Genomic DNA, 20,351 nt, shown 5'->3' on the forward strand with positions numbered 1-20,351 from the left:
AGGCCCAGGCCATTGGCTTGGACTTTGCGGGGAGGTGACAGGGCTGGAGAGAAGTAAGACAGGAGGGGAGGGCCCAGCTGCGTAGAACTGGGTGGCAGCTGAGAAGCCAGTGCCAGCCTGGGTTGCAGGGCAGGCCTTGCATCTGAGACACCCAGGCAATGCCAAGGGGGCAACCGGATTGTCAGCTCTCAAACCCGAAAAGAAACTCGAGAAAGAACAGGAGACTGAAAACATAGCCAGGGAGTGTGGGACCCTGGCCAGCCTTGGAGGGGACAAGGCTCAACTTCTCTTTATTTTATTCAAGAAGTGGGGGAGGACAGACAAGGGGACTGAGCTGAGCCCTGAGTCCCTGAACCTCCCAGCTCAGCCCCCACAGCAGGACTGGACTCAAAGTCAGAGGGTGGAGACTCCAGCCCCACCCAGACACAGCTGGGGACAGACAGGACCCAGGAATACCGACTGACTGTCCTCTGGTGGGGCGGCGGCCGCAGCACACAGGGCCCGGCCCGTGGACTGCCTGGGTGGGGCTATTTGGGGGTGCTGCCGCCCTTCTTGGGAGTGGTGGGTTTCTTGCCCTGCCAGAGGTGTCCCTGGATGGTGAAGGCATCGACGCTCATGGACATGGTCTTGGCGGGGATCTGGGTGAAGCGCTTGCGGTCCGAGTTGTACTTGTAGATGCCTTCCACCATGGCGGGCGTGACGGTCCGGGGCCCGTAACCCGCCAGCCGCGACAGCTCCTCTGTCTCCCCCGACAGCGTGTAGAGTGCCCGGAACTGGCAGCTCGAGTCGCGAAAGAGGATCAGGAAGTGGTTGGCCTTGCTTTTCTCGATTTCCTGGGCAGGAGTGCCGGAAATGGTCAGCCGGCCAAGCCAGGCCACCTACCCACCCACCAGCCCCCAACTCCCACGTGTGGGCGGGCTCACCTCCAGAATGCGGTTCTTCTGCGGTTCGTTCACCTTGCCCGCCAGGCAGCAGTGTGACAGGGCGTTGTGGATGATGAACTTGTTAGACTTGGCGCTGGGCTCCTTGTACAGCCGTGGACCTAGAGGGTGAGGCAGGGGGCAGGGCGGGGGACAGGAGGAATGAGCAGAGGCCACAGAGGAGGGTGCCTGTGGCTCCCCACATCACCCAGCGCCCCCGCTTACCTGTGTACTCGGGCACCGACGCTGGGGAGGAGGCATTGCTGCCATTTTCCCAGTCCCGTTCGCGGCTTCCAGGCAGGCGGCTTGGGGACATGAGACCTGACGGGGAGGGAGCCCTGCAGTGGGGAAGGATGGGATGGAGGTGGGGTCAGAGATGGGAAGTTTCCTGATGTGAAGAGGGGCCAAGGAAAAGCAGGGCCACGGCTGGGCATCGTGGCTCACGCCTGTAATCCCAGCACTTTGGGAGGCCAAGGCGGGCGGATCAGTTGAGGTCAGGAGTTCGAGGCCAGCCTGGCCAACATGGTGTAACCCCATCTCTACAGGCACAGGTAACCCCAGCTACTCGGGAGGCTGAGGCACGAGAATCGCTTGCACCCAGGAGGCAGAAGTTGCAGTGAGCCAAGATTGCGCCACTGCACTCCAGCCTGGGCAACAGAGTGAGGCTTCCTCTCAAAAAACACAAAAAACGAAAATGAAAAGGTGGGCCCCACACACTGCAGAGGCGGCGGTATACACTGCATACCCTCCCAAGTCCATGCAGCGCCCCGTCCTGTCCTCCTCCCTCAGGAACACCTGGCACTCGGGCACCGAGGCACACGCTTGGGTCCTGTCTGCCAGGTAGACTATCCCCCATGCACACGTGCCCACAGGCGTCCCTCCATCTCTTCATGGCATATCCATACACTGGAGCCACAAGGCCCTCCAGGTTCACCCAGAGGCCTGCACACCTCCCAGGCGCTGAGAGGCCACCCAGCACATGACCCCCCGTGCGGGCCGAACTCACCGAGACGTGGGCCTCTTCACCCCGAGGTTATTGTGGGCCTCGTTAGCCACGGTGGACAGTGACAGGGTGGACTGGGAATAGATTTTGCTCAGCCGAGAGCCTGGGGACAGAGAGTGCAGGTCAGTGCCCACCAGAAGGCCCCTGCCCTCCACAACACGCGGTCCATCCAGCAGGCTGTGGGGGGAGCACAGGAGGAGTCAGCCCTGCCCGAGACCCGTCGGCCCTCTGCAGTCCCCCTGTGGAGGGCCCCCCTATGAGGGAGGATGCTCTGCCCAGCAGGTGGTGGGGAGCAGCACTGGGCCACCCCTACTGGCAACACCTCACCCCAAACATATTCCCAAAGGTTCTCATCCACTAAGCCACAGAAGAAAGACCCCTCACCCCACTGTACCCCACATCCCTATGGAAGTCTTTTTTTTTTTTTTTTTTTTTGGAGGCGGAGTTTCGCTCTGTCGCCCAGGCTGGAGTGCAGTGGTGCAATCTTGGCTCACCGCAACCTCCGCCTCCCAGGCTCAAGCGATTCTCCTGCCTCTGTCGCCCGAGTAGCTGGGACTACAGGCGCGCCAACATGCCCGGCTAATTTTTGTATTTTTAAGAGAGATGGGGTTTCACCATGTTGGCCAGCTGGTCTTGAACTCCTGACTTGTGATCCGCCCGCCTCAGCCTCCCAAAGTGCTGGGATGAGACACCGTGCCCAGCCCCCTATGGAAGTCTTTACCCAAAAGACACCCAGAGGCCCCCTGTCACCCCACATACCCGTCCCCTCCCTGCACCCCTGCTTACATCTCCCTCCCCTTCCCCCCTTACCCACGGGGGGCCTCACCCAGTCAGCCCCGGAAAGGGCACTGGGCAGGCCCCGTCTCCCAAGGGTCCTTACCCAGCAGGCCGCGGGCTGGGCTTCGTGCCAGGGCTGAGTCGTCACAGCAGCCAGAGCGAGGCCGGGGGCCCCTCCGCCCGCCCCGACCTGGGCCCCCGGAGCCTGCAGCCCGGGGCCGCAGCACCTTGTCGAGGTCGTCCATGAGCTTCAGCTGGGCCCGGCGCTCGTACTCCTGCCGTGTGAAGTCCCCCTTCCGGGGACCCACCTCCTCGTCGGCTGCAGCCCGGGCAGCAGGGGCTGGGGTCGCCATCGGGGCTACAGGGACTGCGGACACAGGTGGGGCTGGGCCGGGGGCCTCCTCTTGGGCCAGCCTGCAGATCACAGGGAATGGGCAACAGAACCACTCACGGGGTGCGCGGTGGTAGACAGGCCAAGGAGCGGCCGTCCAGGGCAGGCCCGGTCTCACCTGGCGGCCTCCTCCCTCCGCTGTTCCTTCTCCGCCTCCTGCCACTGCTTGCGCCGCCGCGCCTCCTCCACTCGCCGCTGCTGCCGCTCCAGCAGGCTGGCCCGCTTTTGGGCCATCTCATCCTCAGGCTTGTCTTCATCCTGGGGACAGATGCCGAGTCTAGCTAGCCACCCCCTCCCCCAGCATGGCTGGAGGCCCATCTTCCATCCACCCAGTCTGCCCGCCACCCACCTGGGCTTTCGTTTTCATCACTGTTCTAAATGCACTTAGTTGGTGCCTACTGTATGCACAGCCACACTAAGTACTGGGACACATACAGGGATGGGGTACACTGGGTGCTGCTCACATACACAGTGCTTAACCCAACGGGGAAGACAAAGGCAGCAGACAGCAATGAGTGCCAGCAAAAGCTCGTGTTGGGCAGACACACTCTACACTGCAGGAGGACCCTGGCCTGGCCTTTGGACACCCAGGAAGGCTTCCCGGAGGAACTACCCTGTAGAATGATCAGAACGTAACTAGGTAGGCATACAGGGGTACAGAGCAGCGCGTTCCAGGCAGAGGCAACGGCTAGTGCCGAGGCCCTGAGGCTGGAACAAACCTATTGGGGGGCACGGAAGTACAGGGGGGCCAGTGTGGCTGGGACACAGAGCTGAGGACAGTGGCGCAGGACTAAGTCAGAAGTGAGCACAGGCCAGGTGCAGTGGCTCACACCTGTAATCCCAGCACTTTGGGAGGCCAAGGCTGGTGGATCACCTGAGGTCACGAGTTTGAGACCAGCCTGGCCAACATGGCAAAACCCTGTCCCTACTAAAAATACAAAAGTTAGCTGGGTGTGGTGGCATAGTCTTGTAGTCCCAGCTACTCAGGAGGCTGGTACAGGAGAATCACTTGAACCCAGGAGGTGGAGGTTGCATGGAGCCAAGATCACGCCATTGCACTCCAGCCTGGGCCGCAGAGCAAGATTGCGTCTCAAAAAACAAAAAATAAAAAATAAAAAAAAATGAGCATAGCCCAAAGCCCTGGGGAGGACTTTCATTCTAAAAGCAAGGGTAAGGGGAGCAGTCCACTTCTCAGTGGAAAATGGCCCAGGAGAGCAGCAGAGGACAGTCGGAGGGTGATCCTAGGTGTCCAGATGAGACACGGTGGTGGCCCCAGCTGGGAGAGCCATGGGAATGGAGAGACAGTGGACATAGGGAAGGGCCAGGAAAGGAGCATGCTGGGGGTGAGAGGGTGAAAGAGAGGATGAGCAAGAAGATGCCCTGAAGATCCTGGTCTTGTCCATCCATCTGTCCATCACCCACCCATGCAACCAGCCACTCATCCATCTGTCTATCCATCACTCCTCCCTGTTTCTCCACCACTCCCCACATCTATCTATCCCCCTTGTCCAGCCACCCATACCTTGTTTGGGAGGGAGATGACTGGGCCAGCCCCCACTGGAAACCCCTCACCCCCAAACATACCTGAGGGCCTCACTCGTTAAGCCACAGGGAGGACCTCTCACCCCACTGCACCCCTACAGCCCCTTGTGGAAATCCTTACCCAACAAACAAGGTCAAATCCCATCTGAGGCCCCTGTTACCCCACATACCTGCCCCCCACCGTGCAAATGTCCCTCTCCCTACACCCATGGAGGCCTTACCCAGCCACTCACACCTCTTCTGTCCACTCACACCTGGTTGCCCATCCATCCCCCACCTGCCCACCCATCCTTCAGTAAAGCCCTATTCATCCAACAACTTGTCTGTCCACACCCCCCCACCCCCACCCCAGGCCCAGGACCCTCCAGCCACCTGCTCGGGGACTCACCTTGTAGAAGAACCCCAGCCCCGCCCGGGGCTCCCCCTCTGAAGACGCCTCCTCCTCCAGGGAATCCTCAGCACCAGCGGGGCTCCCGTCTCCCTCATCCTCGGCAGCGGGATCTGCCAGGCTGCCCAAAGGGATCTCGATGAGGCCTGGCCGGGCAGTCGGCTCCTCGGGGGGCGTCTCCTCTGCCAGGAGGATGGAAGAGCGCGTCTGTACGGGCACCTGGCTCGGCGAGAACTTGCGCAGGTGGGGGAGGCTGTCCACGTCGTGGGGTGGCGTGAGCACCCTGGTCAAGGGTGCCAGCCGCAGCTCCGCCGGCCGCGTGTGTTTCGGGCTGCGGGGTGACTGGCTGGGCCCAGGCCCAGGGCTGCGCCGGGTGGCTGGGACGCGCCGGGCGGGGCTAGGGGATGCAGCTTTGGGCCCTGTCGTGGGGCCAGGGATGATCCACGCAGCGGGTGGTGGGGCAGGTCCGGGGGCCTCCGGCGGGGCCAGAAGCCGCTGCTGCTGGTCCGTGAGCCTCTGCATGTCCCGCTGCAGTGAGCTCAAGGCAGCACTCAGCTTGCTGACCGCTCGATTGTATTCCCCCAGCCCCTCAGGGGGCACCGGGCCCAGGTCTGGCGAGAAGGTCACTGCCTTGGACCGTGAGGTTGGCTCACCCTGGCCCTCGCCCGCCGGCCGCTCCCCACCAGGGACTGGGCCTGGCTCGGCCTCCGCCTCTGCCTCCCCGGAGGCCTCCCGCGGCTGCACCTGCAAGAAGGCGCTTTTGCCCAGCCGCTGACGGTGCTTGGCAAAGATGGCCTCAATCCGTCGCTTCTGAGCCTCGATGGCTCTGCGTTTCTCCTCCAGCCGGGCGCCAAGCTCACTCATCTCCGAGCTCAGGGCCTCCGGCGGGGCCGGAGTGGACGTGGGGGACCCCGCTCCGGCCTCAGCCTCTGCCTTCACCAGCTGTTTCTTGCGTTCCGCAAAGCTGGTCATTTTCACCTCGGAGTTGGTGGCTGCTGGGGACGAAGCCACCGCCTTCGGGGACCCCTCGGATGGGGCTGGCAGTTTCGATGCCTCCCCCACCAGACAGGGAGATGGCTTTGAGGGGGTCTCGGGGTGTGGCATGTACACCGGTGCTTTGGTGGGCCTGTCGGAGAGTGGTTTGGAGGTCCCCTCGGGCAGGTAGGGGGAGGCCAGGGATGGCTTGGAGGGCCCCTCAGGGGAGTGGAGGTAGAAGCTGCCGTCGGCTGCCCCATCTGGGAGGAGCCGGGGCTCGGCACTGTGGATGATCTGCAGAGCCTCCTCGATGGTGGGCAGGTCGCCAGGCTCCGGGGGTGGCTGGGTGGGGGTCCTCGCCGGCGCGGGACGCGGGGGGCCCAGGCTGTCCGAGCTCACAGAGCGAAGAAGCACAGGGTCACCCATGACGACATCCACGTCGCTGTCCAGGCCAAAGGGGGTGCTGAATGACACAGCCTGGGAGAGGGGACGGCTGGGCGGCCGGAGGGAGGGGTCAGCCCGTGGGACCAGCCTCGGCCCCCCCCCGCCCCAGCCTGCTCCCCCCCCTACCCTGGCCCATGAGGTGCACTCACCTGAGCTGCCGGTTCCAGGCCTTGCCCAGGGCCTCCATATGGGACATGGATGGGGACGACTTCAGGGAGCCTGGGGTAGGCGATGAGTGGTTACTATGGGGACCCTGAGTGGGGTCAGCCAGCATCTGGGGATAACCTCTGCACGGTCACTGGGTGAGTCACTGATGGCTCATCATGTGATCTAGTGAGACCAGAGGTTTCCAGAAACAGATACCCAGGGCCATTTACTGTCACTACGGGGTACTGTGGGGCCACTGGGGAGGCGATTCTGGGGGTCACCTTGGGATGCCCAAGGGGTCCTGATGGAGGAGCTGCTGGAAGGCTCACGAGGAGACAACATGAGGCCCACTGGAGCAGTCTGTGGATGGGGGGGTTCCCCCGGAACAGAAGCCACCTACCCCCTCCTCACCTGTGGATCCTCGGAGTGGGGACTGGGGGCCACCAGATGACAGGAGCGGGTGGCGGAAGTTGAAGACAGGAGAACTATACAGAGAGACGTATTTCAGCCTCAGGACCCCCACCTCCTCCTCCGCCTCTCCCCAGGGGGTAGACATCAGCGTCGCCCAGCTGCGTCCCAGCGCCCGGCAGGGCAGACGTGGCGCCGCCCACCCACATGCCAGAGATTCGCCCGGTGTGGGGACTGTACCTACTGCCGCTGTTGTTCTGAGGTGGGGAGGCCTCAGTGCCCCGGGGGGAGGCAGCTGTGACACACAGAAGAAGGTCAGGTGGGGTCTGGCTCTCCCACCCACCCCCCACCCGGCCCCCAGGCTCCCAGGGCCTCACCGTGACCATCGGGCAAGTCCTTCACTTGCACGAAGTCGGGCTTGAGCACCTCAAAACACATGAACAACTCGGCCAGCAGCACCACCAAGTTGACCTGGAGGTGGGAGGCTGGGTCAGCAGACGGGATACCCCCGGCCCCAGACGCCCACCTCAGCCCAGGAGGCTCCAGGATGGCCTTACCTTGAGCGGCGGTGGGACGTACAGCAAGTCCTCAAGGGACAGGGGGCAGCCACGAGGAAGGCGGGAGGCACAGAAATCCTGCACCAGCTGGAGGTTGTACAGGCTGTCCGCCACAGACATCGGGTCCTTCAAGCAGACCTCTGTGGGGACAGGAGTGGGTCCCTGACTCTATGAGGAGGAGGACGGGGGCCCCAGGGAAGCCAGGGACCAGCAGCCCCCACACGAAGACCTCCTATGAGCCCCGCTTCCGCCCGGTGCCGTTTTGGCAGCCAATTGGGATCCTGGTTTTTCTTAATTTTTTGAGACCGAGTCTTGCTCTGTCACCCAGGCTGTAGTGCAGTGGCGCAATCCTGGCTCACTGCAACCTCCGCCTCTCATGCTCAAGTGATTCTCCTGCCTCAGCCTCCCGAGTAGCTGGGATTGCAGGAGTGTGCCACCACACCAGGCTAATTTTTTGTAGTTTTAGTAGAGATGGGGTTTCACCGTGTTAGCCAGGATGGTCTCGATCTCTTGACCTCGTGATCTGCCCGTCTCGGCCTCCCAAAGTGCTGGGATTACAGGCGTGAGCCACCACGCCCGGCCGAGGTGAATTCTATGATAGACCATCCTTAGGCCAGGGGTCCCTAACCCCTGGGGCGTGGCCTGTTAGGAACCAGACCGTACAGCAGGTGAGCTGCAGTGAGTGTATTTACAGCCGCTCCCCATTATCTGCAGGCCCGTCTGAGCCCCGCCTCCATCAGATCAGCAGCGGCCGATTTTCACAGGACAGCGAACAGTATTGGACCCCGCATACGAGGGATCTAGGTTGCACCCTCCTTATGAAAATCTAATGCCTGATGATCTGTCACTGTCGCCCATTACCCCCAGCTGGGACCATCTAGTTGCAGGAACAAGCTCAGGGCTCCCACTGATTCCCCATGATGGTGAGTTGTAGAATTATTTCATTCTATGTTACAATGTATTAGATATAAAGTGCATAATAAAGATTAACGTGCTTGAATTATCCCAAAACCACCTCCCTGCCTCCATCCGTGGAAAAACTGTCTTCCACAAAACTGGTCCCTGGAGCCAAAAAGTTGGCAACTACTGCCTTTGGCTTTTGCATCTTTCTAGAACACTCTCCCCCAAGACCTCAACTCAAAAAGCTTTTCTGGGCCAGGTGTAGTGGCTCATGCCTGTAATCGTAGCACTTTGGGAGGCTGAGGCGGGAGGATGTTTGAGCCCACGAGTTCAAGACCAGCGTGGGCAACATAGCAAGACCCCATCTCTATTATATAATTTTTTTTTTTTTTTGAGATGGAGTCTCACTCTGTCGCCCAGGCTGGAGTGCAATGGCGCGGTCTTGGCTCACTGCAACCTCCACTTCCTAGGTTCAAGTGATTCTCCTGCCTCAGCCTCCTGAGTAGCTGGGATTACAGACACCTGCCACTGCACCCAGCTAATTTTTGTATTTTCAGTAGAGACAGGGTTTCACCATCCTGACCAGGCTGGTTTTGAACTCGTGACCTCGTGATCCACCTGCCTCAGCCTCCCAAACTGCTGGGATTACAGGCATGAGCCACCACACCCAGCCCTATAATTTTTTTTTTTAATAAAAAGAAAAAAAGTTTTTTTTTAAAAAAAGTTTTTTCTGACCACCCATTGCTTTTAGGAGTACCCAACATCCAAAAAATACTTCTGGGCCGGGTGCAGTGGTCCACGCTCATAATCCCAGCACTTAGGGAGGCCAAGGCGAGCAGATCACTTGAGGTCAGGAATTCGAGACCAGCCTGGCCAATATGGTGAAACCTGTCTCTACTAAAAATACAAAAATTAGCCGGGCGTGGTGACACATGACTGTAGTCCCAGCTACTCGGGAGGCTGAGGCAAGAGAATGGCTTGAACCTGGGAGGTGGAGATTGCAGTGAGCCAAGATCGTGCCATTACACTCCAGCCTGGGCAACACAGCAAGACTCTGTCTCAAAAAAAAAAAGGAAAAAAAAAAGAGTACTTCTGGATAAACTTAGTATCTTTCATCCCCCAGCTAGAGCCGTCTGTGAGGTCGGGAGTATGTCTCTATTCTGGCTGGATCCCCAGTGCCTAAAACAAGGTCTGGCACACAGTCCACACTCCATACGTTTCATCTGCTGCAGAAATGAATTCGTGGAAGCACAGAGAGGTTTATACACTTGCGTGAGGTCACACAACTAATCGGGGAAGAGAGAGACACAAACTCAGGTCTGCCAATTCCGGAAGCTGCCCTCATGACCACTGCATCGTTACTGGTCTCTCGGACCTGGGGATGGAGGGCCTGGGGGCTGGGACTTAGGATGTCCAGCTTCCCCACACAAGATCTGGTCCATGTCCATTTACTCACCCTCAAGTCGAAGCAGCTGGGGACAATAGCAGTGGATGGTGGCGGCCAGTGCGGCCCCACTGGCCAGGTCCTGGAGGCTGGTCACCGTCGGGAAGCAGGGGGCACGTCGCGCCACCACACGGTCCTTGCGGTATCGGATCTGCAGATGGGAGCCAGGTCAGGTGAGTGGCCAGGCTGGCCCCCTGGGTCAGCGGTCATGCAGGCTGGGCGGGGAGGCCTGGGGTTTCCGCCATGAGGGGGCGGGAAGCTGGGGGTCCCAGAGACAGAGTTGGGGGGCCAGCCTGGAGCAGGGGAGGGGCAGCAGCAAGAGGCAGAGGAGATGTCTTCGAGCAGCCAGGCCAGCAGTGGGGGCTGGGGACAGGGACTCCTGGGACCCCGGGGTGGGGGATACATTACCATGGGGGGTTTGCTCCCCGACTCCTTCAAACAGAAGGCAATTGCGTGCTGGGGGGAGAGGAGCAGCCATCAGCAAGGCGGAGGGATGCTGACCTGCTGGGCCCCCAAGCCCACCTTGGTTGGGAGGGGGTAGCCCTGGCCCTGGCCCTGAGCCCCGGCCATCCAGCTCCCTGACTGCTCTGGCCGGCTTTGCAAACCCCAGCTCCTCCCAGCCCCAAGGGACCCCACAGAGTAGGGATCCCTTCTTATGCGGGGAATCCTCCTCCCACAAAAGACCCAGGCCCCCAGCTTGGGGAGAGGATGCAGAGGAAGCGGGTAGGCAGGAAGGGAACCTCCCAACCCAGGCCCCAGGGTCGGGGGAAGTAGTGAGCAAAGGTGGGGATGCCAGCCAGCCCAAAACCTCCCCCACTTCCTCCTTGTTTATCTACTATGGGAGTAATTTACATGAAGCACAGAGAGGTTTAGATACTTCTGCAAGGTCACACAGCTCATTCAGGGAAGAGAGAAATTTCAACCTCTAGCTTCAGGGATGGGCCTCCTCCTCCTTCTCAAAGCTGGGATTTTTCTCTAGGGAAGCTGGGGATCTCAGGTTATTCTATCTTCTGCACTGGAGGGTCTTCCTCTTGGCTAGAGGGTGCCCTGCCTGCTAGGGTCAGGATCCACGTTTGTGATGGGCTGCAGGTCCCCCCTTCAGAAATGTATGCGGTCTCCCCACCTCGGTTAAGGGGGACAGGTTCAGGGGGTCCCACCCTCTTCATTAATGGGAACGGGGAGTGTTTGCCCTTCTGAATAATGGGAGGGGAAGTTCGTCCCCACCCATCAGTTCATGGGGAGGGGGCCGCCCTCTCAGTTAATGGCCCAGATTCTACCCTTCGCTTGGTGCACAGAGGATTTCTGTCTCCCAGGACTGGGGTCCAACTTCCTTTGCTCACAGCTTGGGGAGGTATGAGAGGGCGTGCAGACAGGCAGGCAGAAACAGACATACAGACAGACAGAGCTACAAGCAGGGCAGGCAGACGGGGCGGACAGACAGCCCCACTTACAGGAACCAGCTTCCAGTACCAGCGCGTAGGGCACTGAGGCCAGAGAGGCAGAGAGGAGGGCAGCGGGTACCGGCACAGGGGACGGGCGGGGCACAGAGAGATTGAGAGAAGGGGGAAGAAAGAGAGAGTGTGTCACCTCTAGCCCCCTCCCCACTTCAGGAGTGGCCGGGAAGCACAGCCCCGCCCAGCCCTCCCAGATCTCCGGTCCCCCATCCTTCCGATGGTTCTATGCCCTGGCCTCACCGAAGGCTGCGCCTGGGCCGCCCCGTCTGCAGGGGCTGCTGGAGAGGCTCGCTGGGCCGCTTCCTGCTCTGTCTTCTCCTGCAGCCGCCGGACAGTCTGGAGGGCAGGGAGGGGGTCAGTGGTCTGGCCACTGGACGAGCTGGTCCCTGAACCCACCCCGGGCCCAACCCCACCTACCGTGTCCACCCAGAAAAGCAGCTTGTGCTCCAAGCTGGTCAGGGCCAAGGGACCTGGCAGGGTCTTTGTCCACTCGAAGGCAAAGGCAGCCATGAGGGCATCAATGACAGCTAGGTGGGCTCCCTGTGGGGGCAAGGGCTAGAGGGTGAGACCCGAGAGCTGCAGGAGGCGCACCTTGGCCCCCAAAGGCCTGGGAAAAGGAAGAACCTGGAGATGGAAGGAACTTGATGGAGGGGGGGGGGGGGCTGGGGGGGGGGGGCCGGTGGTTCATGGGTGGGGCCTTAAGGGAAGGAACTAGAAATGGGGTCCTAGAGGAGCCACGCACAATGGGCAGGACTTTGAGGTCAGATGCTAGGCCTTAGGATAGGGTGGGCTGTGTACGCAAATCCTCAAGGGCCAGAGTAGCGCCTTTTTGGGGAGCTGGGTTTGATGGGAGGGGCCAGGCTTGATGGGAAGATCTTGAGGGGAGGAGCCAGGGCTGGGGGAAAGAGCTAGGCTTAATAAACAGCGCTCGAGGGGAGGAGCCAGGACTGGTAGGAGGAGCTAGGTTTGATGGACAGAGCTTAAGGGAAGGCGCCAAGAGTGATAGGAGGAGCTAGGTTTGATTGACAGAGTTTAGGGGAAGGAGCCAAGACTGGTAGGAGGAGCTAGGCTAATGGCTAGCGCTTGAGGGGAGGAGCCAGACCTGGTGGGAGGAACTAGGCATAATAGATAGCACTTGAGGGGAGGAGCCAAGCCTGATGGGAGGAACTAGGCTTAATGGACAAAGCTTGAAAGGAGGAGCCAGTCCTAGTGGGAGGAGCTTGGGGGAAGGAGATGAGCATGGTAGGCGTGGTCTAACAGGCAGTGGCGGGGCCTACCATGAGAATGGGCTGGTGCCTCAGGTCGGCCTCGCGCACCGGGCGCTCGGGCAAAGCAGGCACTGTGCCCCTCCGCGCCAGCAGCGCCAGCAGTGCAGAGGGGTTGGGGGGTGTCTCAAGCTGTGGCAGCGCCTGGCGCCAGGCTCTGCAGTAGAGCTCGGCTGAGAGCAGCAGCCGTGTCACCGGGGGCTTCACATGCTCCTGCGCGTACTGGTCGGTATAGAAGGGCTCCCACAGCTCCGGGGGCACGTGCTCTGTGGGGGCATAGAGGGGAAACACGGGGGTCAGGGTCACCAGATACAACACACACACACAGACCACATGGCCCGGATTAAGAGTGGGTCTGGACCGGGGGGAAGGCATTGGGAAGGGAGAGAGGGGATCTGGGAGGAGAGTGCAGATGTGCAGGAGTTTGCTGGAGGAAGGGGTGATGGCGTTGTAGGCAGACGGGCCTGCAGATGCAAAGCCCAGGAGGTGGGAGAGAACACCGTGCCTCAGGGAGCTGATGGGCACTTAGAGTGGAAAGGAGGGGAGGCTACCCCAATCCCAGGCCAGTTGGACTGGCTCTTGTAGGTTCCAGGAAAGACAATAACATCCGCAATCCTAAGAGCCTTCCTGCACTTGCCAGTGTAGACTCGCTGAGCCTTACGTCAATGCTAGGAGGCAGCCAGGGCCCAACTGGCAACCCCCATGTTACAAAGGAGGAAACTGAGGCAGAGAGAAGGAAAGTCCCTTGCCCCAGGCCAAATAGCTCTTCAACGCCAGGACTGAGGTTAGACCCAGCAAACTGGACGCCCTCTCTCAGCTTGCAGGCAGGGTGGGATGAGTAGGGGGGCACATGGGTGAGCAGGGGAGGTGGGCACACCACAGGCACATCAAGGGAGTTGAGTGATGTAAACCTGGTGACTGAAGGGAAGAGGCAAGGGACAGAGAGGGAGGTGGCCGGGGCCTTGCTGGGTCTGAGGGGGAAGATGGAACAGAGATGTAATGACTGAGGTGGGATGCAGGAGGAATGGGAGGTGAAGGGGTGAAATTGAATGTGAGGGGCTTTGAAGACATGCTTGAGGCAGATTATGTGAAAGGCTGGGGCTTAGGGAGACGGTGAAGTCACATCATAGAGACAGCCTAAGGTCCCTACATAGGACAGTGGGAAGAGGCGTGAGGAAGTCCCAGGTGGACGGTGGCCTGGGGGCAGAAATCCACACAGGACCAAGAGTGGAGAGGAGAAAGCCAGGAAGGCCTGGCAGGGGTCAGGGAAGAGATGACTGAAATCAACAGCAGGAAACCTGTCCAGCTCTTGTTCTAATCTGCACAGCTTTTGTGTTGTTTTTTTGGAGATAAGAGTCTCTCTGTTGCCCAGGCTGGAGTGCAGTGGCGCAATCTTGGCTCGCAGCAACCTCTGCCTCCCGGGTTTGAATGATTCTCCTGCCTCAGCCCCTCGAGTAGTTGGGATTACAGGCGCGACGCTGCCATACCGGGCTAATTTTTGTATGTTGTAGAGACAGGGTTTCACCATTTCAGCCAGGCTGGTCTTGAACTTCTGGCCTTAAGCGATCTGCTCACCTCGGCCTGCCAAAGTGTTGGGATTACAGGCGTAAGCCACCACGCCCAGCCTGCATAGCTTTCTCTGTTTGAGTTTTTGCTGGAGTGCAGTGGCACGATCATGGCTCACTACAACCTGGAACTCCCAGGCTTAAGGGATCCTCCCTGCCTCAGCCTCCTGAGTAGCTGGGACCGCAGGCACATGCCACCACACCCAGCCAATTTTTAAATTTTCTGTAAAGATGGAAGTCTCATGATGTTGCTCAGGCTGGTCTCGAATTTCCTGGCCTCAAGTGATCCACCTGCCTCGGCTTCCCAAAGTGCTGGGATTGTAGGGGTGAGCCACTGTGCCCAGCCTTGTTTTGTATATTGGGGTTCTGAGTGTGTGTTTGAAAGAACGGAGTGGGGGCCGGGTGCAGTGGCTCACGCCTGTAATCCCATCACTTTGGGAAAACAAGGTGGGCAGATCTTTTGAGGTCAGGAGTTCAAGACCAGCCTTGTCAACATGGTGAAACCCCATCTCTACTAAAAATACAAAAATTAGCTGGGCGTGGTGGCACATGCCTATAATCCCAGCTACTTGAGAAGCTGAGGCAGGAGAATCACTTAAACCTGGGAGGCAGAGGTTGCAGCCAGCCGAGATCACGCCACTGCACTCCAGCCTAGGTGACAGAGCAAGACTCTCAAAAAAAAAAAAAAAAAGAAAAGAAGAGGGCAAGGGGGGATTCTAGTGCTTCAGAACATACGTGAACGTGACTCCTCCACCCGTGAGGACCCAGGCACTCTTGGCTGCCTTCCATCCCTCCCTGTCCTGGCTCCCTTCCCACCTTCTAAAACCACACTGGACCGTCCCACTTAACACGCCACCTGCATACAGACTTGGGCCTTCTTTTTGCCCCTCTTATCTTGGCTCCTTGAAAGAAGAGGTGTTTCAGGCTCACTTCCTCCCTGCCCTCCCAGCCCCCCTCCAACTCTCCCTCAATTTCCCTGAGCTTGGTGCTGCCCTCATGGCTTCCAGCCTCCCCAAGGCCAGCAGGGACCTCCGAAGCATATCTGTGGGCCCATATCTCGCCTGGGCTCTGTGCCCAGCGCCTCCTTCTTCCAGAAACCTTCCTCCCACAGGCGTCTCCTTGTAAATGGACAGGCCCCACCCCCACCCCAGGCCACCCTACCCCGTGACAGCTTCCAGGGCCACCTGAGGACTGCAACTGCGGCAGCCCCAACCATGAGCCCCCTACTGTGCCCTGGGCATCTCCCACAACTCTCAACATCTCACCCACACCTCCCCTCCTCCCCGCCCCCAAAGCAGTGAGAAATCACCCTCCCTCCCTTTCTTTACGCCCTCACCCCACATTTAATGCATCCTTGGCTTTCAACCTCCTAACATCTCCCAAATCCAAACCCTCCTCTCTACCGCCCCAGCCCTGGGCACATCTTGCTCCCACCAGCAAAATCACACGTGTTTCTTTACTACAGGACTTCTCAGGGCCTTTAAGATGAAAAACAAACAAACAAACACCAAAACCTTGAGCCAGGGCTACACTGACATTTATCAGGCACTTATTATAGACCAATATTCTTCCACCTTTGTATCACTGGTACTTGGGGCTGGAAAATTCTTTGTATTCAGGGGACGCTGTCCTGTACCGTACACTGTAAGACATTTAGCAAAATCTCTGGTCTCTACTTACTAGATGTCAGCAGTACATTCCTCCCAAGTAATGACAACCAAAAATATCGCCAGACACTGCCAAATGTCAATTAAGTGTCAAAATCATCACCAGTTGAGAACCACTTCCTTATACTATACATTTATTTTCTTTTTCTTTTTTTTTTTTTTGAGACAGTCTCGCTCTGTCACCCAGGCTGGAGCTCGCTGAGACCTCTGCTTCCCAAGTTCAAGCGATTCTCCTGCTTCAGCCTCCCAAGTAGCTGGGACTACAGGTGTGCGCCACCACGCCCAGCTAATTTTCCTATTTTTTAGTAGAGATGGGGTTTCACCATGTTGTCCAGGCTGGTCTCGAACCCTGACCTCAAGTGACCCACCCAAAGTGCTGGGATTACAGACATGAGCCACTACACCTGGCCCTACTTTCTTTTTATTTTATTTATTCATTTATTTTATTTTAGACCTTGGGGGGGGGGGTCTCACTATGTTGCTCAGGCTGGTCTTGAACTCCTGAGTTCAAGGGACCCTCCCGCCTCAGCCTCCCGAGCAGCTGGGACTACAGGCATGTGCTACCACACCTGGCTAAAATGTTTACTGAGCATTATTTACAGCAGAACACTGCTGTCTGACAGAAATACAATGTGCCCAGCCTGGCCAACATGGTGAAACTCCATTTCTCCTAAAAATACAAAAATTAGCGGGGCGTAGTGGTGCATGCCTGTAATCCCAGCTACTCAGGAGGCTGAGGCATGAGAATCAGTTGAACCCAGGAGGTGGTGGCTGTGGTGAACTGAGATCGTGCCACTGCACTCCAGCCTGGGCCACAGAGCAAGACACTGTCTCAAAAAGAAAAAAAAGAGAAATATAATGCATATAATGTGAGCCCACATAAGCCGTCAAGTTTTCTAGTAGCCACATTACATATGTAGAAACAATAAGAATGTAGTAATATATTGACCCAAGACATATCCAATTCTTATTTTAACATGTAATCAACATAAAAATATTATTAATAAGATATTTTACCTGGTTTTTGTTGTTTGTTTTTGTACCAAGTCTTTGGAACCCTGAGTATATTTTACATTTACAGCGCATCTTGGTTCAGACTGACCACATTTAAGTGACTCAGAAGCCACATCTGGCTGGTGGTCACCATACTGAACAGCACAAGTCTACAACATAGCTAGGATGGATGGATGGCTGGGTGGGTGGGGAGGTAGGTGGGTGGATGGGGAGGTAGGTGGATGGGTGGGGTAGGTGGGTGGATGAGTGAGTGGGTGGGTGGGTGGGTGGGTGGATGAGTGAGTGTTGTGGGTGGGTGGGTGGATGAGTGAGTGGGTGGGTGGGTGGGTGGATGGGTGGAAGATTGAGACAGGGTCTCACTCTGTTGCCCAGCCTGGAGTGCAGTGGCATGATCATAGCTCACTGTACCCTGGAACTCCTGGGCTCAAGCGATCCTCCTGCCTCAGCCTCCTGACTAGCTGGGACTACAAGCGCATGCCACCACACCGGACCATTTATTTATACCATGACCTTCCCTGCATCCAGTCATTTAATCCTTACAACACTTATTATTATACCCCTTATACAGATGAGAAAACCAAGGCCTGGAGAGTTGAGATAACGTGCCCAGGATAAAAACATCCAACATGAACTCAAGTTTCCCTCACACATCACACAGCTGTTCTGAAGGCATAAGGAACTGCATGGGGTGTTTCCCAAATGTGTTTAACATGGAACCCTTTTTTTCATTTTTTCTTTTTTTTTTTTTTTTTTTTGAGACAGAGTCTCACTCTTTCACCCAGGCTGGAGTGCAGTGGTGCGATCTCAGCTCACTGCAACCTCCGCCTCCCAGGTTCAAGGATTCTCCTGCCTCAGCCTCCCAAGTAGCTGGGACTACAGGCGTGCACCATCACATCTGGCTAATTTTTTGTATTTTTAGTAGAGACGGGGTTTCACCATGTTGGCCAGGCTTGGAACCCTTTCTTATCTAATCTCCGAGCTTGTGTTCCACTTTTATTTCTGCACAGCCTTCTCACACCTGTGCCTGGGATTTACCAGAACCATCCCTTCCTCTGAGCCATCACTATTCTCACAGGGCCACTGCATACCTGAACTTGTCAGATCCTTACACCGTCTGTGGCTCCCCAGTACCCTTGGATCCACAACCAGGGACCTGAAGGGCCGTCCTCAATCTCACCAGCCTCCCTTATCTCCCACCGCCACCCCGGGGACCTGCATCTTCTTCTCTGAGAACTCCCTGCCGGTCCACACTCTAAGCCTTTGCCCACATGTCTCTTCTCCGTGTCTAACTTCCATGCATCCTTCCAGACTCAGATCTTTCCTCCTGTGGGATGTCTTCCCTCCCTGGAAGATTTCAAGAATTGCCTCCCCCAGGCCCTGCTGGCCAGCTTCCCTATGATCTGGTTTCCTGCCCATCTCCCTCCACCCTGTATCCATCCCCTGCCATCTCCTCTACACCCTGAGCGCCCAGCCTGGCACCTGATAGACATCACACTATCAAGAGTCCCCAGAGCTCATGAATCTTGTAGAACTCTGCTCCCATTTCCTTCAGCCCCCCTCCTCTTTTTAGGGGAGTTGAACAGGGAACAGATTGAACTTGACCCTCAGGATAGAGGCAGCCACTGCCATTGTCACACAGCAGAGGAAGCTGGGTCAACAAGAACAGAACTGGGTGACTCAGGGCACTGGGAGCTCACCAACACCCCTCATCAGAAGTTCGCTTTGCTTCTGGGATAATTTCTACTCTGATTCCTGGCCAGGGGATAATGGATAACGTTAATATTACTCATCAAAATATACCAATCATACCAGCAGCGAGCATCTGTTTCGCATGTATCGCGCGCCCCATGCCACGTGAAGGATTCTGTGGTCACTATGGCTTTTTAGCCTCCCAGCAACCTTGCAAAGAGGTAACTGGGGTCTCCATCACCGGAGCAGTGCTCTATACATAGTAAGTGCCCCTGCCCCTGAAACACTTGCAAAACGGATAAATCAGTCAACGAACGCCTTCTTTTACAGAAGGGGAAACAGAAGCTCAGATAATTGGAATAATTCGCATTCTGGTGCAGCTGGGATTCACATTCAATTCTGACTCTCCACGTTGAGTTCTCTACAGCCTCCTAACCTTGCGAGTGAGGAGCTGGGGCTGGGACTGGGGCTGTCCAGGCTGTCCAATCCCCAATCTTTCTTCCTCAAGCAAATATCTGCAGGCAGTTAGACCCCAGAGTAGGCCATGCATGCATGGAAAAGAGCAGACAGAGTCTGGGAGAAAGAGGGACAGGCTGGGGCGGAACCAGGAGACGGACGGACAGCTGTCACCAAGACCCACACCCAGAACAGGTTGATCTGGGAAGGCCAGGGAGAGGGGGGATGGGCTGTGCCAACACCAGTGGGCAGAACCAGTGGGAGAAAAGGGTGTCCCCCCCCACGGCTCCCCGCTGGAAGGCCCAGACCTTAATTAACCCCTGTCTTCTCCAAGGCCAGGCCCTGACTCCCCGCTCTGGCCTGGGGTTGTGAAGCTGCCCAAAGCCGGGACTGTGTGTGTCCAGGGCCTCTAATCCCGGGGACCCGGGATTACAGCATCCTCCCCGTTCGGGTGGCTCGGGTTCTCAGGCAAGCGGGCCTGGGGGAGGGAGGGAAGGATCTGCTCTAATGGGAGAAGGCCCCGCAGCCCAGCCACAGAGGGGGGGGCCCAGCCCGGGCGATAGTGGACTAGCCATTTCCCTTCGGCTGGGCTCGCCAACCTCCCCAGTAAAATGGGGCAATAAGTCACAGCTGCCAGGCGCTGGAGGGGGCTATGGAGGCGAAAGAGGGGGTTCCCAGAGCTCCACGGTCGCCGCCCGCACCGCGGCCAGGGCCGCCGCGGGGTGTGTGTCCGGGCCCGGGGGTCGTGCGGTGGTGGAGACCGGAGCACTTGGGACCTCCCAGCGAGGCCGGGGTCTGGGTCTCCAGGATGTGTGGCGGGGGGAGAGACCGAGGCGGAGATCCTCGCAGGGGCGTGATGTGTGTAAAAGAGAAGAAGGCGTGCAAGGGAAGGCCCCGGGGGTGCGGGAGGCGGGAACGAGAGGTCTGCACGGGGAGACCCCACCCGGCTCGCCCGCAGACCCCGCCTGGCTCACCTGGAGGCTTGGACGCCGGGGACCCCCGCGCGGAGCTGGGCCGCCGGCCCCACCCCCACCGCGCTCCCGCAGCCGGCAGGGCAAAGTCCACCGCCCGGGCCGAGCAGGAAGCTCGGAGGCCCCGGCGCGGCAGGGGCCAGAGCTCGGGGACCCCCGGCGGCCGGCGCTATTGTTCCCACGGCCCCCGGCCTTCCCGGCCCGGCGCCCCGCCCCCCCCGCACCTGCCGCACCCGGCCCGCCGCCCCCCACCCCGGTCGCCTGAGCCCCGGTACCTGCGCCCCCGAACGCGGCCCGTAGCACCCACGCCAGGCTGGCCGCCGCCTTGGCCCGCGAGAAATCGTACTGGTCCAGCGACTTAATCTCGGGCACCA

At 58.4% G+C, this 20,351-nt stretch overlaps 1 protein-coding gene across 2 annotated transcripts in view; it reads right to left on the reverse strand.

Moving 5' to 3' along the window:
- Nucleotides 1–279: 279 nt before the first annotated feature.
- CAMSAP3 (calmodulin regulated spectrin associated protein family member 3) overlaps nt 280–20,351 on the reverse strand; it is a 20,535-nt gene continuing 463 nt past the window's right edge. Inside the window, exons 2-20 of one of the 2 annotated variants that reach the window (XM_026455550.1) lie at nt 20,253–20,351; nt 12,628–12,881; nt 11,768–11,890; nt 11,591–11,686; nt 11,348–11,380; nt 10,305–10,352; nt 9,909–10,047; nt 7,553–7,692; nt 7,373–7,466; nt 7,236–7,290; nt 6,999–7,072; nt 6,590–6,659; nt 5,022–6,489; nt 3,210–3,349; nt 2,804–3,114; nt 1,927–2,026; nt 1,146–1,258; nt 924–1,042; nt 280–833 (exon numbers count right to left, since the gene is read on the reverse strand). In XM_026455550.1, the coding sequence (XP_026311335.1) occupies nt 528–833; nt 924–1,042; nt 1,146–1,258; nt 1,927–2,026; nt 2,804–3,114; nt 3,210–3,349; nt 5,022–6,489; nt 6,590–6,659; nt 6,999–7,072; nt 7,236–7,290; nt 7,373–7,466; nt 7,553–7,692; nt 9,909–10,047; nt 10,305–10,352; nt 11,348–11,380; nt 11,591–11,686; nt 11,768–11,890; nt 12,628–12,881; nt 20,253–20,351 (3,782 nt within the window). In that variant the 3' untranslated portion in view covers nt 280–527. The remainder of the gene's footprint in view (nt 834–923; nt 1,043–1,145; nt 1,259–1,926; nt 2,027–2,803; nt 3,115–3,209; nt 3,350–5,021; nt 6,490–6,589; nt 6,660–6,998; nt 7,073–7,235; nt 7,291–7,372; nt 7,467–7,552; nt 7,693–9,908; nt 10,048–10,304; nt 10,353–11,347; nt 11,381–11,590; nt 11,687–11,767; nt 11,891–12,627; nt 12,882–20,252) is intronic. The other variant, XM_026455551.1, reaches the window with a different exon arrangement.

Source organism: Piliocolobus tephrosceles, chromosome 21 (genome assembly GCF_002776525.5).
Source record: "Piliocolobus tephrosceles isolate RC106 chromosome 21, ASM277652v3, whole genome shotgun sequence".
In the NCBI taxonomy this organism is placed as follows: domain Eukaryota; kingdom Metazoa; phylum Chordata; class Mammalia; order Primates; family Cercopithecidae; genus Piliocolobus; species Piliocolobus tephrosceles.